Source organism: Nyctibius grandis, chromosome 2 (genome assembly GCF_013368605.1).
Source record: "Nyctibius grandis isolate bNycGra1 chromosome 2, bNycGra1.pri, whole genome shotgun sequence".
NCBI lineage: Eukaryota > Metazoa > Chordata > Aves > Nyctibiiformes > Nyctibiidae > Nyctibius > Nyctibius grandis.
In genome coordinates, this window is record NC_090659.1 from 100,384,703 (window position 1) to 100,408,606 (window position 23,904).

Below are 23,904 nucleotides of genomic sequence, written 5' to 3' on the forward strand. Positions count from 1 at the left end.
AAAAAGCAGTAACCTCTATAGTCTTTCCAGTTCATATTACTCAATTTATCATATGAAAAAGCTCAGGCAGCACTACCCCTTCTTTTATAGAGATGAGTCAACCTCATTTGCAGTGGACAACATCTCCTAAACTCCTAATTCCAAGTTCTGTTAGCTATAGGATGGATTACGATATTTGTCTGCCATTCTTTTCTTCTAGTCATCTTATGTATTAGTATTTTTATAGCGTTTACCTCGTGTTTTCTTTTGACAAATACTTTTAAAATGTAAATAGGAAAAAATAACAGAACTTTTCCTGCAGATAAATAGAACTACAGACCTGATTGCTTAGTGCACCTATAGGATTAAATACAATATTCTGTGGAGATGCAGTTTAGAGAACCAGTACTTTTGGAGTTAGGAAGGTGAGGGGAGGAGAATGCAATTTGCACCACTACAGCCCCCTGTTGACCAGTTGCTGTAGAAACATTTAACATCACCACCAACAAACATGACAGCATTAGCTTCTGAAGTACTTAGTAAAAAATGGACATCAGGACACAAAGTCTTCCTTATTTAGAAGATAAGGAAACAACCCTGAAGTATCAGATGGGGTATAAAAACTAAAAGCTTGCAATTTTGCCAAGTAATTGGGTAGATGGAAAACAGCTTTCCCACGCACACACTGAAGAAAATGAATAAATGTTCAAAACTTCAAAATGATTAGGCTCTTCACATTATTTAAAGTATAAAATGAATCTTATTTTTAAAATAGTCAATTATTTTGAAATAATAAATAACATGTTTAATAGTCATAAAAATAACAAATTGATTTAGCTCCATTTGTTACATAGCTTTACTGGGATGTCTAAAGAAAAAGCATTGCAGAAGGAGCTTAAATTTCTCTCTCTTCCTTTCAATCAATATTTGAGGCAAAGTTTCATCTCTAGGGCCCTTAATGGCAGGAATTCCTGGAGCCAGCAAATGAGTAATGTTAAACCTATGATTAGATGATGAGGCCATCAAAGACACTAGACCCTAATGCTACATTCCACTTTATTCCTGAGAACTACAGTAAAACCAAAGGCTAGGGAAGAAAGGACTATAAGTTATTCCTTCCCTTAAGAAAATCTTTCAAAAGCTGCTAAAAAAAAAAAAAAGGTAAAAAAACCGTTGCATGACATGAACATAGAGCTCAAAAGCCTTAATGGATCTTTTGGAATTTTCCTGGAACCCAGGACTTCACCATTAGGTAACAAATTTTTCAAGAGCCCTGCTGGAGAAGGTTTGAAGCTCAAACCCCACTGAGGATTCCTGCCAGGGATGTATTTTTCTTTTACTTTTCCCTAACCAATATCCACCCTGGCTAAAAGAGGAAGAAAAAAAAACAGAAGAGGAAAAAAAAAAAAAGAAAACAAGATTTAATGATTTCCTTATGACATGAGCTTGAAGAAACGCAACCTACAGACTGGCAAACAGCAGGTAAGTTGGAACCCCCTCCCGCAAAACCGGTTGTAAATGTTAATTGTTTTCAGATAGATTCCTCAAAAGTAGATCTTCATTTCAATTACCTCTAGAGACTCATTTATTTTCAGTATATTTTTGGTGCATGTTCTCAATGTGAAGCAGTGAATGCTCAAGTAAAGCTACAAACAAGCAATTTTCCTTGGTAATAATATAACAAGTTAACCTGGGAATTTTATATACTAACTTGGTTTGAGTTTAACTGCTATAATAAATCTGTGGGGAACTTGGCAAATGAAACACTGTTAAGTCTTTAGAGAAGTGTAAAAACTTGTGAAGTTATTTGGATCTGTTAGGCCATCGTATTTTTCTTGTATTTTACAAACTGAGCAAAATTCTAAAATGTTTGTTGATAACATCACTGGTAGTTTAAAGTAAAAGGCTATATATTTGAAATTAACCAATAACACTTCTGTCAAAACAAATAAAATTGAGATATAAAACAATCCAAACAGTATGAAGAATTATTTTAGTTTTGAATATTTTACTTGTGAAAGAAATTCAAAATGTTAATTGATTCAGATTTCTGAGAAACCCATTACTGCTATGCTAAAAAAACCAATAATTAACCGCAGCATTTTCTAAATAGAAATGCTCAGCTTCTGCCAGTTCTTGAGGACTACCTAAACCATGTTCCTCTGCTTTTTATATACTGACAGCTACATAAAATATCCAATAAGTTATGTCATGTATATCAAAAGTAATAAAGTCACCACAAAGTAAGGTTTTAAAAAATTACTAATTCAAAGACAGATTTCAACATGAAATTATGACAACATTATCCTATTTATGTATTCTAAATAAGAACTGGCTTGAAAGAGAGTTCATACACAGAAGTGCATAACATACATCCATACACTTTTACAAAACAAATGCAAATATACATGGTATATACCCTGTGAATACAGAGAAACTATGGAATGTATTTAAAAAGATCTACAATTTATATGCTACCAGAAGATACTATTTCATATTTTCTTATACTGAAATGGAAGAATGAAACAAACAGCAAGATACAATTCTTAGGCTGGCAGTCACCCAGCACTATGCAAAGAAATTAATACAATTAAAACCAGAGAATGTCTTACCTGTGAACAAAGCAGCATAACAAGTTCAACCACTGAAGTACTCGACTTCATACAAACCAGACCTGCAATGAATATTCAAAAATTAATTTAAAAGATTGGTGATATTTAGTTGTTATAGCTCCATGGTTTCAGAAATTCCACAAAATATCTGTAATGTATTTTTTTAATCACTCAAATTCACTGAAATAAGTTTCAAGCACAATTACCTGAGAATTTCAGATTCAAGCATACTTAAATGTTCAGAAAACATCAAAGAATCACCTGGAATAATCTATACTAGGTTCAGGACAGAATGTTTTTTAATTAAATCTTTTTGGCATTTAGCTTAGTTAACTATTTAGCTAAATAAATAACTAACTACCTACCTATCTGTATCATCCAAAGCAATTTAATATACGATAAACATAAGAAAACAACCTTGGAATATTAAATTCTGTAAATCCTTAAGAATAAACTAATCAGATAATAACAGGTAGAGAATAAGGCCTCTGCTTAGAAATTATCTTAATTTTTATCTGGTAATTGATTTTCCTGTAATTGAAAGCTTGAATATTAACGAAAGAGGCATTCAGGTGAAATCTTATTTTTATTAAAATTATACCCCATAATGTGTAGGACGTTTTTCTTAAAACAGACCTTGAATTATGAAGCGTAACTCTTACTCATTGTTTTGTACTTAATTTAAAAAATCAATGTACTTAATTTAAATAATCAATACCTAATAACATTGCCACTACTGTAAATACTTGTTTGCAGTTTTGGAAATGCAAATTTACTTCCTGAGAGAAGGATATCGCATCTAAGTATTTAAAAGATGCATTGTAAAGAGACAAGAAAGCAGTTATGCTTCTACTGTTAACTTTATATACAGTACCTTCTGTTATCTAAAATCATATAGACATTGATATGATGGTTTAGGGCATGGAAACAGTTTGGTTGTGTTATAAAAATGATAAATTCACAAATACAAAGCTTACAACTAAGGACTAAATAAGAAGCTGAAAAGCAAACTGATGTGCTTTAAGTAGGTTTCTACAAACAGCGATTAGAAACAAAAGCACTCCTACACAATAGCATGTATATTTATTGCGAGTAGTGGATAAATACCCCTTTTATGCCCATTTTGCTAACAACCCCATCCTTATTGTATAGTAACACAGAACAAGCTGTAAGAAGCCACTAGGATTCCATTCTATCAGATATATGGGCAGACAGTTAACTAATGAAATAAGAGGCAGATGTGCAAAGCTCATTTAGGGAGACAATTGCTGTAATTGATCAGCTATTCTCATGCTCAAGTGCGAGAAGATCAGAAAGATTAATGGGATACTTATCACCTGCAGGCTACCTCCACTGTTTGAAAGCTGACAAAGAAAATCCAAACAGAACACTGAACTCTACAGTTAAGCCAATGCAGGTAGGATATCAAATACTTTATCTGGTTTATTATGAATCCACCTCATATTCCGTAAAACTAAAAAAATGTCTTTTCTGTCACACACTTACTTACCATCCTTCAAAATCAGACCTCAGGTGTATTAAAACATGATCAATGCAAAATAATGCTCTTGGAAACATATTCCCATGCTACAGTCTTCTAAATTTGTACATGTCCTTACCTTCTAATTTTTCATCAAAAAAACAAATGTATCCAGAATAAGCATCATACACAGTTATGAAAAATAAACCAATTAAATTACATAACAAATGTTTATGCATCAGCAGTAATTTCTTTGTATCTTCACCACGTTTCGAAAAAGAAGAGAACACTCAATGTAAAATATATACTTTAAAAAGAAACACATAATGAATATTTCCTGGCTTAATTCATTAAATTAGAAGTTCTTAACTTTCAAAGATAGTTGGTGATACTTATGGGACCCATGTAGCTTCAAACAATAGGAAGAAAATTTTGGAGCATGGACAAAAACAAACATGCCTAAAATGGCACAAAGCTATGATAAGTACTTATGATTATCATCCAGATAACAATGATGATCTAGTCCTAATGTCACAAATGCTGAATACTTAATAAAACAGGATGCTGTGTTTGAAGGCTGTCATAATCACTGTAGTGTAAAATTTTCTATTTACAATAATAAGAATTTTTATATACTATATCTAGCTTTTTAGTAGCCTGATGGTTCTATGAGCTTGAGTTGGTTGTCTGACCTAAAATCGATCTCTTTTCTCTATTTGTCTGGGCATCACTTTAATACATAATTTAATGTACTTTAATAGATAATTTTTGTATATCACATCTAATCAACTGCAAGCTTGGATGTAGCATTCTAGCATTGGAAAGGAGAATCAAACTGATTTTGGTGAAATTCAGAAAAAGAAAGAGGAGGATACAGAACTGACATCTAGTTAGCACATCAGCACACTCATTAGTTGTATACCAGCTCTGTAATTGCCTGCTGATGAAACAACCCATTCATAATAGCCATTAACATCTCTCATAACCAGTACTCAAAACTTGACATTCTAAGAGGCTGGTTTTCATGTCAAAAAGAAACAATAACTATCTTGGAGATTGTAGCACTTTTCACATGTGAAAACACAGAGGGAGACAGGAAAGCCTCATAAAAGAAGTTCAGGGTGTCAAAGATGGATGCAAGGAATATCCTTTGCAGAGAGCTCAGTCTACAGCAGAAATTAAGTGTACCACACTCCAGTTATAAATAAGCAAAAATAGGAGTAGCCATGACAGAAAATGGGGAATCCCATGCATGGGTAGGAAGAAGGAAATAGAAAAAGAAATACTTTCTGTTCACCTTTAAGTATTCATACCACACACTCCTTGAAGTAAAACACAATTCAGAAAGGTGAAACATTCATAGCAGGGCCACCATTTCACGTTATAAGTTTCTTGCTTATCAGCCTCCTACTCCCACGTCAGGGACTCTTTTCATTCAAATCATATGAGGGAAAGTTTGTGCCCTCCATTATATGCTCCATTTCCTCCTTCCTAGCTGCCAAGGGCTCTATTTTTGTCTCCCCTGTGCTTCCCATTTCTGCTTATTCCTGATTAAGCAGTTAAGATTTGAAATAAATAAAGATTTTTTTTCCTGTTACACAAAACAAAATTAATCTTCAGAGTTTACTGTTAGAGCTGTTGTGGAGTCAATAGTAGAGAATGATAAAAACAGATGAGACCTAATGGAGGACAGATCCATTTACGCCTATTAGGAAAACTGTCAGAATGCAATCTCTGGATTATGAAGATCCCACATAATCAAAAGCTGTAGGAGTAAGTTAAGGAAGAATCACCATCCCTGTCCTGTTTAACGTATCCTACACAGACTGGAAAAAAGATCATTTTAATAGCCTTTTGGTTTTTAAATTTGCACGATCCTCTGTTTTAGGACGTCCAACTTGTGTGACTTGCCTCACTGCTTTTGGCTTGATACAGACACTAAGATAATTTTCTTCAGCAGACAGTATACATTCTAACCAACAAAAATAAAAGAGGAGAAAGAAAATGTTCTGCTCCCATTTTACAAACAGAAGACACAAACTAGTTGACATATCTTCCTAAAATCAAAACCAGAATTTGTAGCATGAATCAGAATAAAGACCGATTTCCTAAGTCCCAAATGCACCAACAACTGCATTTATTCTTCCTCTTTACTGTTTTCCAGGATTTGATGGAGATTTTTAGTGTGCAAAATTTTATTAGTTTTAACATTATGAGAAAGAAAAATGATAAAAAGCTTTGAAAAATAATGGCTTCTCTGACTGAGGAGAGTACAAAAATCTATTTTCAGTTCTCTTGCCCCCACCCCACTTAACTCCAATATGAAAAAGTATTTGCAATTCAAACTAAAACTGTTGCCTGCATTCTTCAGCTGCAGATAAGTTCTTCCTATACCATCTGTATCAAATGCCATTAAGGAAGTTAATGTAATTACTAAAATACAAGTGGATATTTCCTGCATACAGCAAGGTTAAAAAGGTCATTGTTTAACTGAATGGAGTACGTGCTCTTCATATTTGCTGTTCTTAGTACTTTTCTTCATGGTCTATTCTCAGTCCATTAAATAAAGCCATCAAAATTCAGCAATTTGATGGCAACAATGACCACAAATACGGATGCAAAAACTGGGAGCATCAAGTGCGTGACCTTAGCTAATCTGGAATAAATGATGTATGCCCGGCAATTATCTTGAAATGCTCTGGTTTACTTGACTTCTTTTTCAGTGTTCTGTTCGCCTAGAGATATGTTAATTATTTCTTTTCACTATGACTTATTAATGTCTAAAAAAAGATTAATTTCAACTATACTATTTTAGTCATGCCTGTGGCATAAATGAAGTCATGGGTTCAAAACCTCGAAGTCACCATGCTGAACTAGTCAGTGTGAATTTCTATTTTGAAGAAATATAACGTAGGCTGATAAAATCAATTTAAAAAAAATCCTTATGAAATAAGATCATGGTTTTGAACTTCTTTTTATTATTATTAATACAATGTGTGTATGAGTCTAACTGAATACCACCACAATTTCATCTGGTCTTTATCAAGGTTTGCCTGCATTTTCTTTCAATGATTTTACTTTGTGTCAACTTAAACCCTTATTGGAACTGGAATCAATTGTAATATTAGCAGAAGTAAAAGTTAAATGTTTTTATATCATGTTCAACTTAGAAAAAAAGATGCAATTAACTATACTTTAGAGCCTGCAGAAATCTTTCCCTCAATTATAGCTTCTACTTTTCCAGAAGTCTCAGGTATGGTTAAATACAAAGCTTGAGAAAGTTTAATCCACTCAATCCAGTTCACAGGGAAAACTCAGCCTTTATTACTTCTGTACAGCATGTCATCAAAAACTACAGAAGTTTGTACAGGAAACAATGCTTGTGATGAAGTAAAGACATGCTATTATATGCATTATTTTATTATCACATGAAAAGTGCATAAAATGTACTTAGAAATGAGCATAAGGCCCTAAAACTAGACAAAAAAGCCCAGAAAATACTAGAATTCTCCTTTTTAACTTTTATTTTTGTAAGGTTGGCTATTTTCTATTTCCTACTGATATAGTCTTCCATGTACTTTAAACAAAACAGTATTGTTTCAAATTGTTCACTATAATTACTGGTAACTCATACCGTAGTATCTCTTCCCATAATCCTCATTGACTTCTGTGCCAAGAGATAAAGTAGGAATTTTCCACCGGTAATTACCACTCATAAATCGTGTCTTCATTTTCGATAGACTACTCGCTTATACTCTGTTCAACATTTGTTAGGAATGGCACAACAAAATTTGAAGGACAGTTCAGGCTGGTGACAGAAACTAAAACATGTTTTGGCTGTGACAGTACCAGGAAAAAAAGTGATGGTGATATTTTGGTTGGAAATGTGAGTTTTCCTTCAAGATTATTTCTTCTTGCAAAATGTCTTTCTTCTGCCAGCAAAATCTCACAGCAAATGTTCTCTTGAAATATTTTGCTAAATCCAACTTAGAATCAAAGAAATAAGATTTCTTTTTTTAACCATTAATTAAAATTACTTGGATAGTTTAAATCTACATTATTCCGTCTCTGCCATATGTTGTCATTCAGAGAAACCTAGATTCCAATCGATGTTTTTAATCAATTATCAAGTTGCTGGTGAGCTCACTACAGATCTGAAAAGAGATAGTATGGAGGGAAAATACAAAGATAGGCGAAAAGTTTGAAAGTAAATGCTAAGTATGTAAAACTATTAACTGAAATGACAGATGTTCTTATTCCAAGCAAAGCAACTATTAGGAAGAAAAAAGCAAGATGTGTATTAAACAGAATGTAATGTTTTGCAAGTTTACACTCAAAATTGGTTTTAGAACCACACATATGTAACATATTTTGTAGACATCTAAATTACACTATTGGTCTTAATTTATGAAAAGTAAAGGCTGGCAAATATTCAGGAATTGCAGAAAGTCTGCAGATGGAAATCACAGCCATGTTGCAAAATAATTACAACTTCACTTTTACTAGATGAAAGGAAACGCTATTCCAAAGAACATAACTCACTAAAATAACAAAGTCAGGGTTACGGATTTAACAATTCCCTTCAGCAGCCTTGACTGGCAGAACACAACATTACCACCAACTCTAGGGACCATGAAGCATGGCTGTATTAGTGCTCCGGACCATCCTTTGTATGGGTAAATCTCTTTTACAGAGCAGAAGAGTGACACAGAAAAACATGATGAATGTGAATTTGACTCAGTGCTTTTGTATTTGATCAAGACAATTATACTTCTTATACGAATTTTTCTTATGGTGAAAGACAGTGCACAACACATGCAATATTCTTTCTGTCTGGTACTTGAATATCTAGGAAAGATGTCATCCAGGTTATTAAATGAAATACCTTTAAAATATCATCAGGATTCTTTAGAACTCATATCTTAAAAGACAAACCCCTCAAATAAACACTGATAGGTCAACATAAAAATAGATTTTAATCTGTTCTAACTCAAATCAAATGGTTCAGCCCTTTTAGTCAAATTTGTAAAATAAGACAGATCTTAATACTAGGATAATATTTAAAGGAATAAGAATGTTATGTAACAGTTTATTGAGTTATTTTTTTAAAATAAGAAAACCTTTACTTCACCACTGCAGTTACTAAAAACGAATCTAAATGAGGACTATAAAATATCCAGATGGAATCACAGAATGGCAAAAACCCTTGAGAGCATACCCACAGAGAGGGGATTTATTACAGTGTATATATGATTTACTTTTTAAAATTACAGGCTTTTGTACTGTGATCCCACGAGCAGTAATGATATTGACAAAAGTGATGCTGGTGCCACATTACTCTGAAGAGTCTAGTCTTTTTCAATTTTGTCAATTTTCCATTAGTGTTAATGGGATGCACAAATCCTCATTCATCAAATGAGAAGGAGATCACTTAATCTATAAAATAAAATCCACTGTTCAGTCTAATATCTCACTGAAGATTTTCAAAACTGATCCAGTTTTTCATTTAGCACCTGTGGTAATTTTTTTCGTTGGTCAACGGTCCATTGAGATTTACTCAATATATGCATTTGTGTTTATCTGCCCTTCTCTTAAAACAGTATCTCTTTGGATGGATCTCTTTTCAAGTATCTGTTGTGACATAGTGAACTAATATGCTTATCTAATTGCTATACCAGGACAGATCTAAAATTTATATCAATATATCATGTATCAACTGACATATTGTTCTAATTAGCATTAATAACACAAAATTATTCTTTTATTATAAAAGAATACAACAAATATGTTAATGATAAGAAAACAATTCCCTGTTACATTTAAGTGAAGCAGAATTTTTTTGGAACAATTGGAAACAAAATGTGTTTCCTTCTCTTCTAAAGTCCCCTTCTAGATAATGGGTCAAAACAACCAAACCAGTGATCACACTGCACTGCAGCTGATCAAAAACACCTCTAATCTTGAAAATGTCTATAAAACTTAACTATTGATTCTCTGTTGAAGTCTACGTCAGTTTCAGGTAGACCTGAATAACGTCTAAACATTTTATTTTGGTGAAAGCCTGGAAAAACTAAAAAATAAACTACACTCAGACAGAGGTTCTGGAAAACCCAAACCTCTTATTTATCTAGAAAGAATCTCAATGAAAATCATTCAATTTTTTTTCCAAATATCCAACAGTCCACTGTGAAAATTAAAATATGATCCTGAAAGTCTTCTGATTTTCCCCTTTATCCTATGATATTACTCAAATAAGTGGCTCAAAGTTGTGGCTAAATTTCTGCCTCAGCTGCTGCCCTGCATATTCTATTTCAATGGATGGAGTAAGAAAAAAAATAATGGAAAAAGCCATTTAAAAATTAATTCAAAATGTGAAAAGTTAAAAGATTTTTCAAGTTTTGTCCTGTGATATTTCCTCAAGATGCCATTCCTTTCCCGACCAAGTCACTATTTTTGTGAGTAAATTTGTAGCAAAATTACTAAATGAAAACAACCAATACCAAAGAAGTTGCCACATATTCAATACATCTGGGAAAAAACAACTATTCTGAGATTTTATGTTCTACTGATACCTCAAAATTTTCTTATTTAAATGAAGAAACATCTACCCCTCCTTTCTCTTTTTTCTCAGTCCTTCTTCTCCTCTCAAATCTGTGTTACACGAAGTACATTTCAGAAGAACTACCTCAACAGTGAATTATTTTCAAAGTATACAAGCAGAAATCAGAACATTAATTTCACTCACTAATACAAGCAAATGTTTATACTTTATACCTTCACTACACCTATGATGCTTTCTCTTCATCTCAAGAACCTGTTCCTATTCTTTCTAAAGCTGTCAAAAGTTACATCCTGGACAAGACGGATCATAAGTATGATCCTGAATGACAGTCTCTAGAATATGATGCTTTCTCTGAAAATGCATTACTCAATATTATTTTTTCCTTAGGTATAAGGTTTTATTTTTCTCCTGAAATTTATCAACTTTTCCTTAGATTCAGTCTGTAACTTACTCCTACTTGATGTCCTATTTTCTGTGCTTCTTTATTCTTTTTTTGTTTCTCTCCTCTTTTTTTAAACATAGGAATTGCTTTTTGTTTCCTTCTTTCTACTACTACCTTCTAGTTCTTTGTTATATTCATTCCTGTTATTAGGGGGAATATTATCATCATGGCATGAGAAAAGTATAGGGTGCATAGCAGTAAAACCACTGACTCTCTATCGGTCCTCCTTACTTCCTTATATTTCTTCTCTTTGGCAACCTTGGGGCCATACTGAGAGATCAGTGAGTGAAACACTGCAGCTACAAATAGAAAGTATAACAAAACCTCACAAAACTCATGCAGCTTCCTAAATTTCTAAGGCCAAGATGACCATTATTTTAATTAGGTGTGATGTCCTGAGTAGCATAACGCATCAACTAGTTTTTGTATCTAGTTAAGCAAACTGTTCGTGAACTAATATTTTGTTCATATGATAATTGTTTTCTGAGAATGTGATGAAAAGGAAAAAAATAAATTTCCATTTCTACGCTGAACTTTTCTGGCCTTAGTTGGCATCATCAGATCTTGCTGCTATCCTGAAGCCCTACTGACAAATGGTAATCATTTTAAAACAGTGTCTCAAAACACAGAACTGTACCACAGCCATAGATCTCTTGAAATAACTTGCATTTCTTGTGTTTCAGTTTTTGTTATTTACTTGACAGTAACATTGTTATGGGCTCTCCCTAGACCTGCTTTGACATCACTTTGCCATCTTAATTTGACATAACACAAGTATCTGTGTTGTCTGACAAGTTCTTTCAGCATGAGGGTTTCCCATTGCAAGAAAATCTCCACAGACAACATCACTATTAGTATAAAAAGATTGCATCATAAAATTCCATATACCAACAGACAAAAATAAGACATGATATAAGACAATATATGTTTAGCAGGTTTGTTTTTTTTGTGGGAGGTAAATTTTAACATAAAGTTAGACTGAACATAGTAAAGATATATTCTCTTAGCCCTTGCAAAAATAATCCCAGGTTTGTAGGGAGTCTGTTAACATCTAGATAAATCAAGCTTGGCAGTTCATTAATGTTTATGCTATCATTAACATTTTTTTCTATCAAAAACAAAGGGCTCTATAAATAGGTATATTTTTAAGATTCAAGTGCAGTAGTTTCTCAGGTTAATTGATTCAAGAGCTTTTGTGGAATATTCTTTGTTTATGCCTTGAAGGCATGGAAACAAGCACATTCATATTCAATAGGATGAACTGTAGTAGTGCCTTTAAATCATCAGGACAAGTAAGGGAGTTTTGTAAACTTGGTCACTGATTCAAAGGTTTCAGTCTTTGTCGTAAGAGCAAGTTATAAGTAGACAGAGTTAAGGAATATAGAAGGAGAAACTGCGACTAACCCTAATGAGATCAGTTTTGCAAAGAACCTGGACACAGAGCTCAGGCCACCTGGAAAAGGATTATTAGACTACACCTCATGAGAAATACATCTTTCAGGACAAAATGAGATACAGAGATGTTATTTGCACCCTATAGTTTATAAGAGTTAGGTAGTTCTCTGGAAAATACTGCTGGGATAATAAAGTAGATTGATTCCATTTTTAAGCCTTTAGAGGACAAAGGGTGGGGCAAATACCAGCCTAACTGTTTCAAGTCCAAAATCAGGCAGAGTCCCCTGCTGAGTTCTGAATGATGAATTAAGTGGAATAAGAACCAGAGGACCTCTGCCTGTGGGGAGCTTCAGTCACAGCATGAACATCCTGTAGATACTAAATACCTTTTTGGCATACCACCTCGTTTTTCTTTGGACCTGGACAGTGGAGGAGAAAATAATAAGGAGGAAAAAGGTGGCCGTTCTAAAAAAAATTGTACAACTTAGTCCAGTGTTACCATGCAGCACTGCTGTATACCTGATATGATGAGTCCACCTACAGGCTATGTTACAGTAGTGCCTGTACGTGTTAAGAACTTTCTCAAGAACCTTTTAAAAATTGTTTCCCTGAAATAATATTAAATAGATCTCTTGCTATTCTTTTTGTAGTAGGAGGCAACCTTACTAAAAAAAAGGGAAAAAAATAAAATTATCTTCCATGAAAGCTGAAAGTTAGAACAAGAAAGGATACAGAGGGATATTTGACCTGGATGGTATTAGGACAAAGAAGGAGCATGAAGTCATCGGGGAGCATATTCTTCTAGAGTTTTAAGGCAAAAAGACCACTTTTTTCTAGGCCTTATGACTTGCAATGGGAATACAGGCTACAAGCTTGAAAAAGAAACTTGTGAGAAAGTGCCCAATACTGCTGTAAGTAAGTGGGACCCAAGGACCACAAACAACTCCTTTTCTCACTCTTTAAAGGTTCCAATGTTTTGTGCATTTCTTTATGTGCTTTAAAAGAACAGCAACTGGTATTGTTTGTTTTCTAATAATATAATTATAGTAGCACTTTCAACAGTAATTTAGTAACTTCAAACATCTAGTGGTTTCTGTATTTTCAATGATAACTTTCAGAGCTTCTTTACAGAAAACCTGACTACTTTACACTGTTATCAGATTTTGTTTTCCTGAGGGCATGTATTTACTTTTTTTTACTCCTGCACTCTCTTAACCCCTTCTGTTGAATAGATGTAGTTGATTCTAAACTTTACAATTAGTCTCAGATTTTCAGTCATTTTTTCTCCATTGGCAAAGCAACAGAACCACCCCAATTTCTGCCCAATGGGAACTCCATACATTTTGGATTGCAAAGATATCTTGATTATTAATTAATGTAACAATGATAATATAATCAAGGACATATAATCTGAGTGCCAACAATTTCTTCCCTAAAGTTATGCTGGGACCACACAAGCCAAAGACAAAGGAGAGGGCATGAGCAGTTAACCTCTGTTACATAGTCTAACACATCTTAGTAAGTGTCTAATTCGTTAGACAGGGATAGCGTGGCTCATATGTGTAATTAATTATTGGCAGGCTTACTTTCAAAAAGGTGCCAGATGCTATGCACTTCCTAGTTCCTATCTGGATCTCTGATCTATAATGTTTCCTGCCATGTTAAACATCTGTTCAGAACATACTTCTGCACACAGGAACTTCAGTAATTCAAGAGTTAAATCTTCACAATCAAATGAATGTGTATCTGCTTCACTTTCTGGTGTTTGTAATGATATCCCTTTAAAGGCATCATAAAGGAATATTACATGAAAGAAAAATGTTCTGTAACTGGTGCGGGGGTCATTATAGTTTGAAGATTTCACTGTGGATAAATAACAGAGACTTCTGCTGTGGCACCTGCTCTTCAGTTCCTCATCTGAATGCCAATATTGAGATTTGTCTTGTCACTAGTAGCATATTCTGACAAACAACGTGGAAGTTGCAAAGCTTTGAACCTCGACTCTGCTGGAGTACGTGTAAATACATTGGCAGATTTGAATATCCATTTAACCTTTCATCATTTTTTTGTTCCTACCATGCAGGCTTCTGGAAAACTGGTGGTGTTTTCTGTCTCCATGTGTATCTGACTCATTGATTTTTTTTTGGTAAGAAACACTTTCAGTCCCAAAGTGTTTGCAGAAACATGAGTATACTGTGGAGCCTTTCAGTAAGACACTGAACTAATCATAGATAGATAATTTCTTACAACAAATTCCTTACAAGCCTATAAATAGCAGTTTGAAATTAATCAACTTTTTTTTACCTGTTTATGAAGGAATTACAACAGGTACAGGCAAGATTTCAATCAGCAGCAGCATTTTAAATTATATCCAAGGGTTATACTCAAGGGGTTTTGTGCCCTGTTTCAAAATTACTTTCTTCATGATAAAAACAAGTCTTGCAATTTACTTGCAGAAATTCATAAACCAAAAAAGGAAAATATATAAAAAAACATCCTCACAGTGCAAATCAACACTCAACATTTGTAACAATATAAAGTTATTCAATGTATTGTTAGTTATGATGGATGTTTTTAAACTTACTGAAGAAAAGCATTATCTGTAACTCATTATTGTTCTAACCTCATTATCTAAACAGGACTTGTTTCTGGACAGTAGTGTGATTTCACTGGGATCTTTTTGCAAGTGTTTACAGTGAAAGATAAATAGAAATCTATGGACAGGAACCCTACTACCACAAATGAAGGAAATCTCTCTTCCAGAGGATCGGTTCAGGCAATTCACTGGCTTTAACTACACTGTGCTAAGCCTGCAGCATCACCTCTTACTAGACATAGAAGAATGTCCACTGAGACACCTAGGGCACATGGAAAGAAAGGAATGGGAGGTGGCATGCCAGAGAAGAATATGTTATGAACTCCTTAGCCTTGAAAACCAATTCAGAGTTCCTGCCCCAGTACAAACTAGACCATCCATAAGATTCCTGACCCTGACTGATGAGAGTGATCATGTCCAGTGAGATATACATTTCAAATGACACTAGCCTGACCTCCCCACAGAAACATTTTTAACATTCACCTTGATTTGTAACAGGGATTCTCTGATGTCTAATAGGGTTGAGTTCCTATTGCTCTCTCTCTCAGTCCTGCTTTATCAATTGCTTTCCTGTTCCTTACGCTGCAATATCCAGAGTGTTGTATCAACACAGTATATTGCACAGCTGCAAACAAACCAGATGAGATTCTTTTGAGTTACTTTTCAGTTTTCATTTATTCACTACACGATGATGGCATACTCCAAATGACAGTACAGAGCAATACTGAAGCTGATTAAGAAATACACATGTAACTACTGCCTCAGCCAAGACATTATAGGGTATCTATCTTTTCTTTAAACAGATACCTATATTCGTGAATATTGAGTAAAAATAGCATCTTTTAAGCATCCTCTATTAAACTGGCCAACACATTGAAAAGTTATCAAGGGAGTAAAAGGCTGATCCTCCTCACCCAGTGTGACCACATAAGTCTCATACCCTCAAGAAATCACATTAAAGTATATGCATGGCCATGCATTCATACGCTTGCAAGGGCTCTCTGAAATCTGGGACCAAACTGTAGCTGGCATGAGCCTTATATGAGGCTTGTCTGAATAGACAAACTTCATTATGCAGAGAGAGGAGAAAATGTCTCATACTAAAATGAGCTTCAAGGTAATGATTAAAGAATTTCTTAAATAAAAAATAAAAATAAGTTTTTATATATACACACAAACACACATAAAAAATCAGAAGAAAGGCTTATTTCACACAGTGACTTGAACACTGACCATCTTTGATACCTCAAGGGAAGATGATATATTCTGGACTGCATCTGCAGTTGATACATGGTCAACTGCAGAACAAGTGAAAACCACTTTTTTACTGACCCCTGCAGGTGGCTAGCTGATACTGAAATACATTTGTCTATGACCATGTGAACAAATGCAGTGATGGCAATGTTAGAGCAATTTAAAGCTAATGCAGACTATCATTCCTTGCAGGGTATGGCACAGAGGAAATGGGGATTCACAGGCTCCAAAGCCACAAAGAAGCTCCAAAACCATTCCGCAAATACATGACATTTTTTTCCTCCTTAGAAGCTGGATTGAAGACTATATTTAGAAAGAATGTTTAAAACAGTCGTAAAGACTTATAAGTATCATGTTTTCCAATGTTATTTACCCTCATTAGGCATTCTGTTGGTAGAAAGGCTAAGACATCCTGTAGTATCTAACTTATTTTTTTCTCTTCTCTTTGGTACATTGAACAAATCAAGCTCCTTACATTGTACTTCGTGGTGTTTATCTCCCATCCATCAGTCGCTCTGGTGCCCTGCTCGTTTGCTCCGTCTGCAGTGTGTGCACATCATTCTTGAAGTGCTCATTATAGAACCAGATGGTAGGAGTTTTAGTGAAGTTGTGCACAGAAACGAAATCACCTCCTCATCTATTCTTCCTAGGCATCCAAGTATTGGACAAGTATTTGTTGCCTTAGCACTGAGCTAAGAGAGCCCAGAGTATGCTAATTATTCTAACAATCCCTATATTCTTTGAGTGGCTTTGTCCCTCATCTTCTACCCGCTAGGTACAGCCTATATTCTTTGTTCCTAGAGACTGGACTCAGCAGTTGTCTGTGTTGAAATCTGGCTTTTGCTTGAGTTTCAGTTATTCCACAAAATGATTCAACATATCTCTCCAGTGGAATGCCTTTGCTTCTCATTTGGTATATCTCTGTCTAAGCAGTTAGCTTTGCCAGGAACAATTCTGCACCATAATGAAGACTGTTAATAAAAATATCAAAGTGGGATCAAAAAGTGGCTCATACACATTTCAGCACTATGAATAGCTTCAGGTTTTACTTATATGCTGTTAATTCCAGTTAATGCAAATTTTAAAATCATAATACTATTTTTTTATTCCCTTTCTCTCTTACTTGCTAATATGTATTAATTCATTTGTTTTTTCAGAATGTTGGCTACCTGCTGTGCTACAGACTGGTAAGCAATTACCAAAAGTCTGATTAGTTGAAAAAAACCATGCCTGGACACACAAATAAACATATTTTGGATGTGGCAGAGTGAGACAAAAGAATGCGAGAACAATATGAACGGGAAAATAAAGTTCTGCAAGAGCATGCAGTGTTTCTGCTTTATAGCATCTATGCTCCTGAGCACAAAAATAACACAAAGATTCTGAAAAGGTTCTAAGAGAAAGCCAAGGGCCATGTTAAGCACTAAAAAGTACTTTTTTTTTTTCCAGAAAGTCTAAGGGATTTCCAGGCTTCTACAGTATCTTAGCAAAATGGTTACCCTGTTCTTCCTAATACAAAACTAGGTATTATTTGAGGAAATCAGAAACAAGTTGTGCCAGCATTGGTAGATGCCACAGTGATGCCACACTTGTGGTCTTTGAGAGATTTTAAAGTAGCATCATTTAGCACCCAAGTTCTACCTGTGTTTTCCAAAGGAATGTTTTGGGCAATAACTCAATTGTTTCAAGAAGCCTCCTGTCAAATACCATACAAAACTAGTCCATCACCACTTCTACTGAATATTTTCATAGGGCCATGTGGTGAGTTAATGAGGAGAAACAGATTCTGCTCCTATCAGCATGAAAACGTTTTCTGTTTCATCTGATTTGAATTGTGCATGTATCAGAAACATATCAAATGTATGCCAAAGAATTCGTAAGAGCTCTTTTGAAGAAGAGCTACCTAGGTGACCTTCTATCCAGGTAATGGCATAGGAAAATGAAAAGTATTGGTAACGTTTGTTTGGTATCTCACTAAAAAGAAGTGAAAGCATTGTCTGTGACTATGTTTCAAACAGTTCAGGACACTCCAAGAATAGCTGTAGTGAAAATACTTTTACCCATCTGTGTTTGACAAAAAGAGGATATAACTTTTCTTTCGGATACAGATCAGATAACACTTGCCTGTAACATTTTCACCTAAAAGCTAGAATGTTGTAATGCGCTTTACATGGAGGGAATTTGCAGACCATATGGAAACTAGAGTTAGCGAAAACACATCTGTGCAAGTGTTAAATGGAACTCCACAATAAGCATTGCTAAGCTTAAATATGTGACCTACACATATTGTATGTTTGTTTCCAATTAGATTCTATATGGACAATTTTAACCTTTGCAGCTTCTATTCTCTAAGGCATTGAAAGAACCTCAGTTGACTAACTACAGTAGTGTTGGGCTGGTTTTGGTATACTCTGTTTGAAACTATTTGTATTCAATTGTAAATCAGTCCTTTTAACCTATCATGGAGGATGCTTATTCTGGGAAGCTGAAATATTTGGAATATAGTAAGATACCTTTGAAGAAAGAACTGGTTGTGGAAAAAGGGACAAAAATTAGTACTGTATCTGTAAGTGAACAGAAGAAGAGTTTTACCAACAAATATGTTCTGCAATGTCAGATTACTACTCTGCTACCAGTCATATTTTGGAACTTACAAGAACAAATGTGAAAAAGTAACAATTTTGAGTAGGAGTGGTCCAAGCTTTTGGTCTACACTGACCAGGTGATTGCAGCCAGTTCATTTCAACTGCACTCAAGAGTTCAGAAGCCACTGCTTAGATGTTAAATATAATTTCCTCAAAGAATAAATCAGCCAGTTTTCCATGGGACAGAATGATTATACAAGCTAAAGGAAAATGAGGCGGCATGGTACGACTGCAAGATTTTTCACCAAAAGTTCGAGACAGCTCAACTAATACAAAAAGGTGAAATTATAACTGAGTTATATACACATTTCCAAATATATATTAACAACACCTATCTCAAAGCATCAGATATTCTGGAAAGTTTGCGTAATTAACCTGTTTTAGAAGTATTAAAAAGATTTTTTTCTGTTCCCTTTTCCTTTGTGCTAGAGAGCACAAAGTATGCAAAACCTCAGCTCCAAAACTGTGAATATTCTTACAAAGTCTGAAACGATTTAGTAGTTCTTACACACATGCACGAACAAGTGCACTAGAGAGAAGTTCAGGAAAAAAGCACACACCATCAAGGATGCCTGAAGGTATTCAGATTTTAGAAAAATCAGATAGGGGAAAGGCTTTATACCGTATGGAGGTTTTGAAAGACAGCGAGAGGAAGGAAGGTATTTTTATGTTTCAAGCTTGAATAATCAGAAGAAAAGGACATGCTTTATAGAATACAACAGATACTTTTGCGGTGATCAATTTGAAAAACAGACAACACCTTCAGATTTGATTAAGTAAAGTTTATTTGCTCCTTTTTAATTGTTGTAACTAAAACCTTTACACATAAAGCTATTTCATATAAAACTGTCAAGCTAATTACTGCTTGCCAGTAAAAATCAAGTTTAAATTATCAAAGCCCCACAGGAATTCTATGTACTCACATATCTTGAATCACCACTAAAACCCTTTGTTTTGCAGAGTCATAACATGGAGAGCCCTTTCAAGCACTTCAAGGACCACCATTGACTTTCAGTAAACTGACAGGAAATTTATCAAAGTAAATCAGGTAAGGGACTAGGAGAGAATTTAGAATTCCGTTTTAAAGGGAACCTAACTAGGCAAGAATTCAGTTTAGTTGAGATCAAGGGTCTCATACAGGCAATGGAGAAAGAAAAGATAAGAAGTACTACACAATGACTATAAAAGCAGCTGAGTTCTCCATTAAAAAGAAAAAAAAGTCCACCTATTTTAGAGGGAGCAAACAGAAATTCAAGTCCTGAGGCATGCAGTGTAAAAATCTAAGCTGTGTTTGGAATTTTTTTCTCTACAGATTACTATTTCAATATCTTGGGAAGAACAGACTAGTTCTTAGAAGTCAGGAATGAGACACCAATTGAAGATGAGGTTAGACATAACATTAAGGAAACGTGATGGGAAGGACAGTACTTATTTTGGAAGCCGGTGTTTAGTTTGTAAACAATGATTCCTGAGACTGAACTGGATGGCTGAGTCACAGATGGGACAAAATTTGGAACAGCAGTCCAAGTGGGTATCGGAATAATGCTACAGCCAAAAAACCGTGTCTCTGTCTGGACAGGCAATAAGATAAATTCATAATGCCATATAGTCGTGAGGTTCCTGTGGCCTCTAGCTTTTCAGTCTTTGTCTTATGCTGGGAACTGTTGGAGCCTTGCTCACACCATGAATCTGACCAAAAGATGAAGTCAGAACAGCATTGGTGAAGAACTTGTTTCATCTATAAAAGAGCTTTGGTGAAACCAAGACAATTTTATTTATATTGCATGAAAACTGTAGTGCAATTAATCAACTGTCAAACAGAAAAGGATAACACTGCTACAAATTTTGCAATCAGCTTTACTGAAATAAGACTTAAGAATGGAATCCATCAGATATCTTACAGCCATCTCAGTGTTCTCAATGAGCATCACAGACCATTAACTTCAGGTGTCATTAAGTGAGAACTGCAACTTACTCATAAAATAAATAGTACAAAAAACCTGATGCTTCTGACAATTACTAGGCTACTATACCATTTCTTGGTATTATTAAACAATAATATTATTAAACAATAATTAGACAAAAAAGGAAAAGGCTATTTAAAAGATTTGAGTTACATGGTGCAACTATTTCTAGCATTAAGAATAAAAGAGGGCCAATGTTGTGGGGAATAATAACTGAGACCATAGAAAGACTGCACACTAATATTTAGATAAAACACATGTATAATAGAAGGAGTTTTGAAATTTGAACACAAAGCTGTGTTTTTTCTGCATAGACCCTCACATGCTATAAGCTTTGCCTTAATGACACTTTTTCATAGAATCATACAATTGTTTAGGTTGGAAAAGAGTCCAGCCGTAAACCTCTCATTAAGCAGCAATATTGTGTGTAAGAACAATTCCACAAGGAAAAAGTCTACTTGACTGAATATATTCCTCTGGATATATGATGTGGGACCAGTGCATGTTCATGCAAATTCCCCTATCACTATTTTAACTGCATTAGCATTGTTTCATTACTTTCCGCACGAGCGTGCTGCATTTGCACTTTCTGCATAATATCTACATTACTTACTGCGTCACTTATGAGGATTCATTATTTTCCCCAAATTTTGTAACTATGAAGTAATAAAGACAACACATAAAACCCATAAAAATCCTTGAAAGTGTCCAAGGATACTTTTCTTTAAAAAAATCATTACTTTTTATTCCCCTCTAGGGACTACTCTATTAATCTGCCATTGTGAATCCAACTGACCCATCTGAGCAAATAGTGCCCCTACCAAATCTAAATACATGTATCAAAAATGTTGGAGCACAGTCTTCAATTTACTTTCTTCCATGGGAATTGATTACACTTTTTAATTATACTTTTCACTAGTTTCTCAAAGATGATAAGATGTATCTTTACACAGCATCTCACTTAGGGGAAAAAAGGGGGTACAAAAGCTATTAAACACATTAACAACCAATTCATGTATTTATTGAAAATATTTATATAAAGTAAAATAATACAATTTTATAACAGAAACAGTACCTTCAATCAACAGCTCTTGTCCATGACTGCCCAACAATGTTCGGGATAGGAAAGGGGCAAAGTCAACAAAAATTTCTCGCAGGAGAGGGGCCACCTTTTCTAAAGCTCTTTCAAGCTTTGCAGTGATACTGTGGAAAAACAGAGACCATGTTTTGAAGAACACTTAACAATAGAAATGATGTCAAATCGTAGCTGTTTTTAAAAGTTGCTGTAAGCTGTTTTCAAAAAGAGGATGATCATAATTTGATTAAACTTTACAGCGTTTAAATGGCTTTAAGTAAATACAAATGTCATGTCAGAGCCAGCAGTGTGGCAGCCTCATAAATTCTACAGCATTTACAGAATACTGCAAAACAAGTAAAATTTTTCTCATTTTCAAACATGATAAGAAGAGTGTCAGATATTCAAGTATAAGTCTATTTCACCTATCTCAGCTTATACGCATCTCATTATTTTATATACATTTGAAAGCTTGAAAAGAGAAGGTTTTATTCACTCAAGGCAATCACAAATAACTTGTTTTTTTGTTCAAGCTGTCAAATAATAACACTTGGCATTGCAATGCTAGAAAAAGGAGTGCATGGGGAAGTGTAACAGCACAGGTATCAAGAAAATCAATATTCTTTTCTTCAGCCTTGAGGGAACATGATCCCAGGTAAATCACTTTCCTTTGCATTTATACTTCTCTGCCTGCACTCTTTGAAGCATGGACTGTTCCTTAATTTCTACTTCTACAGTGAGAAGTGTTGGGACTTCTGTTTGCTTTTTAAATACCAGAAATAATATTCCTTTGTCTGAGGATACAAACCTAGCAAAAATGCATATACAAGGATATATATCAGCAGTGGGCTAAGGATTGTACCTCTTAAGAGTCCTTCTTCCCTTTTAAAATCTGACAGGGCATAACACTTCTGCCATCTGAAACTTTTATGCCAAGATTAAAAATCTGCTGTGTTATCTCAAAGAATTGAACTATTACTTAAAAATAGAAATGAAATTGCATACATAATTCTGGTCTACCAAGAATTTTTGTTGTTCTTTTTCAGACTGCTGGTGACTGAAGGGGTTTTCTTTGTGCTTTAATTAGAGCATCAAAATATTATTGGCATTTAAAAGTGCAATTATAGGAAGAAGTTACATTTATTGACAGAATCTAAGAGAATGAACACTGACATGTAAATTTTATACAGTATCTGCTATCTACAAACACTAAAAAAAAGTGGACTTTTTAATTCAGATCACATGAAGATCCCTACATTTAAAAAGAAAGCTGACATTATAAACACATTGGAAGTTTTCCTTCATTAACTTAAAATTATTTTACTGAATTCCTATAGCTTATTTTCTTTCAATGTGCTGCTTTCCTATTTCAAATCCAGATATTGATTTTCTAATATTCTAAAGGAAGGATGCATATCATCAGCCTTTGTTTTAGGTGATTAGTTGAAGTGAATTTCACTATGCTAAAGCCTCTATTGATTATATTTAAGCGCAGGTGACTAGCTCAGAGTTTTTAATTTGCAACATGAACCTACCCCAAGCTTTTGCTGCTAGAGATAAAAGGCCTACTAGATTAATCCAGACTTCTCTAAACCATGTTTTAAAATATGCTTCACTGTAAATTGGTTTAAAAGGCCTAATTTTAGAGTTCATTTAACTCTGAAAACATTACGTACAATTGAAAAAATTTCAAGTTCTAAAGTTTTTGTATTAAGATCAATTTTTATTTAAGAATCAAGCAATATGGGAGGTGTGGATGTGCTAATCCACACCTTGGATAAGCTATTAATAAACACCTTGTTATCAAATGGATAGCTGATGGATCTTGTATATTATGGATCTATTCATGGCAATTGGGAATAGTATTCTGTGAAAATGTGAGATCAAAGTTTAGCACTGT

The 23,904-nt window shown here is 34.4% G+C and overlaps 1 protein-coding gene across 2 annotated transcripts in view; it reads right to left on the bottom strand.

Annotated features, from left to right (window-relative positions):
* The window catches only part of NBEA (neurobeachin), a 560,398-nt gene that overhangs the window by 286,762 nt on the left and 249,732 nt on the right, over window positions 1-23,904 (bottom strand). For both annotated transcript variants that reach the window (XM_068419495.1, XM_068419505.1), the window contains exons 34-35: window positions 22,005-22,132; window positions 2,592-2,653 (exon numbers count right to left, since the gene is read on the bottom strand). In XM_068419495.1, the coding sequence (XP_068275596.1) occupies window positions 2,592-2,653; window positions 22,005-22,132 (190 nt within the window). The remainder of the gene's footprint in view (window positions 1-2,591; window positions 2,654-22,004; window positions 22,133-23,904) is intronic.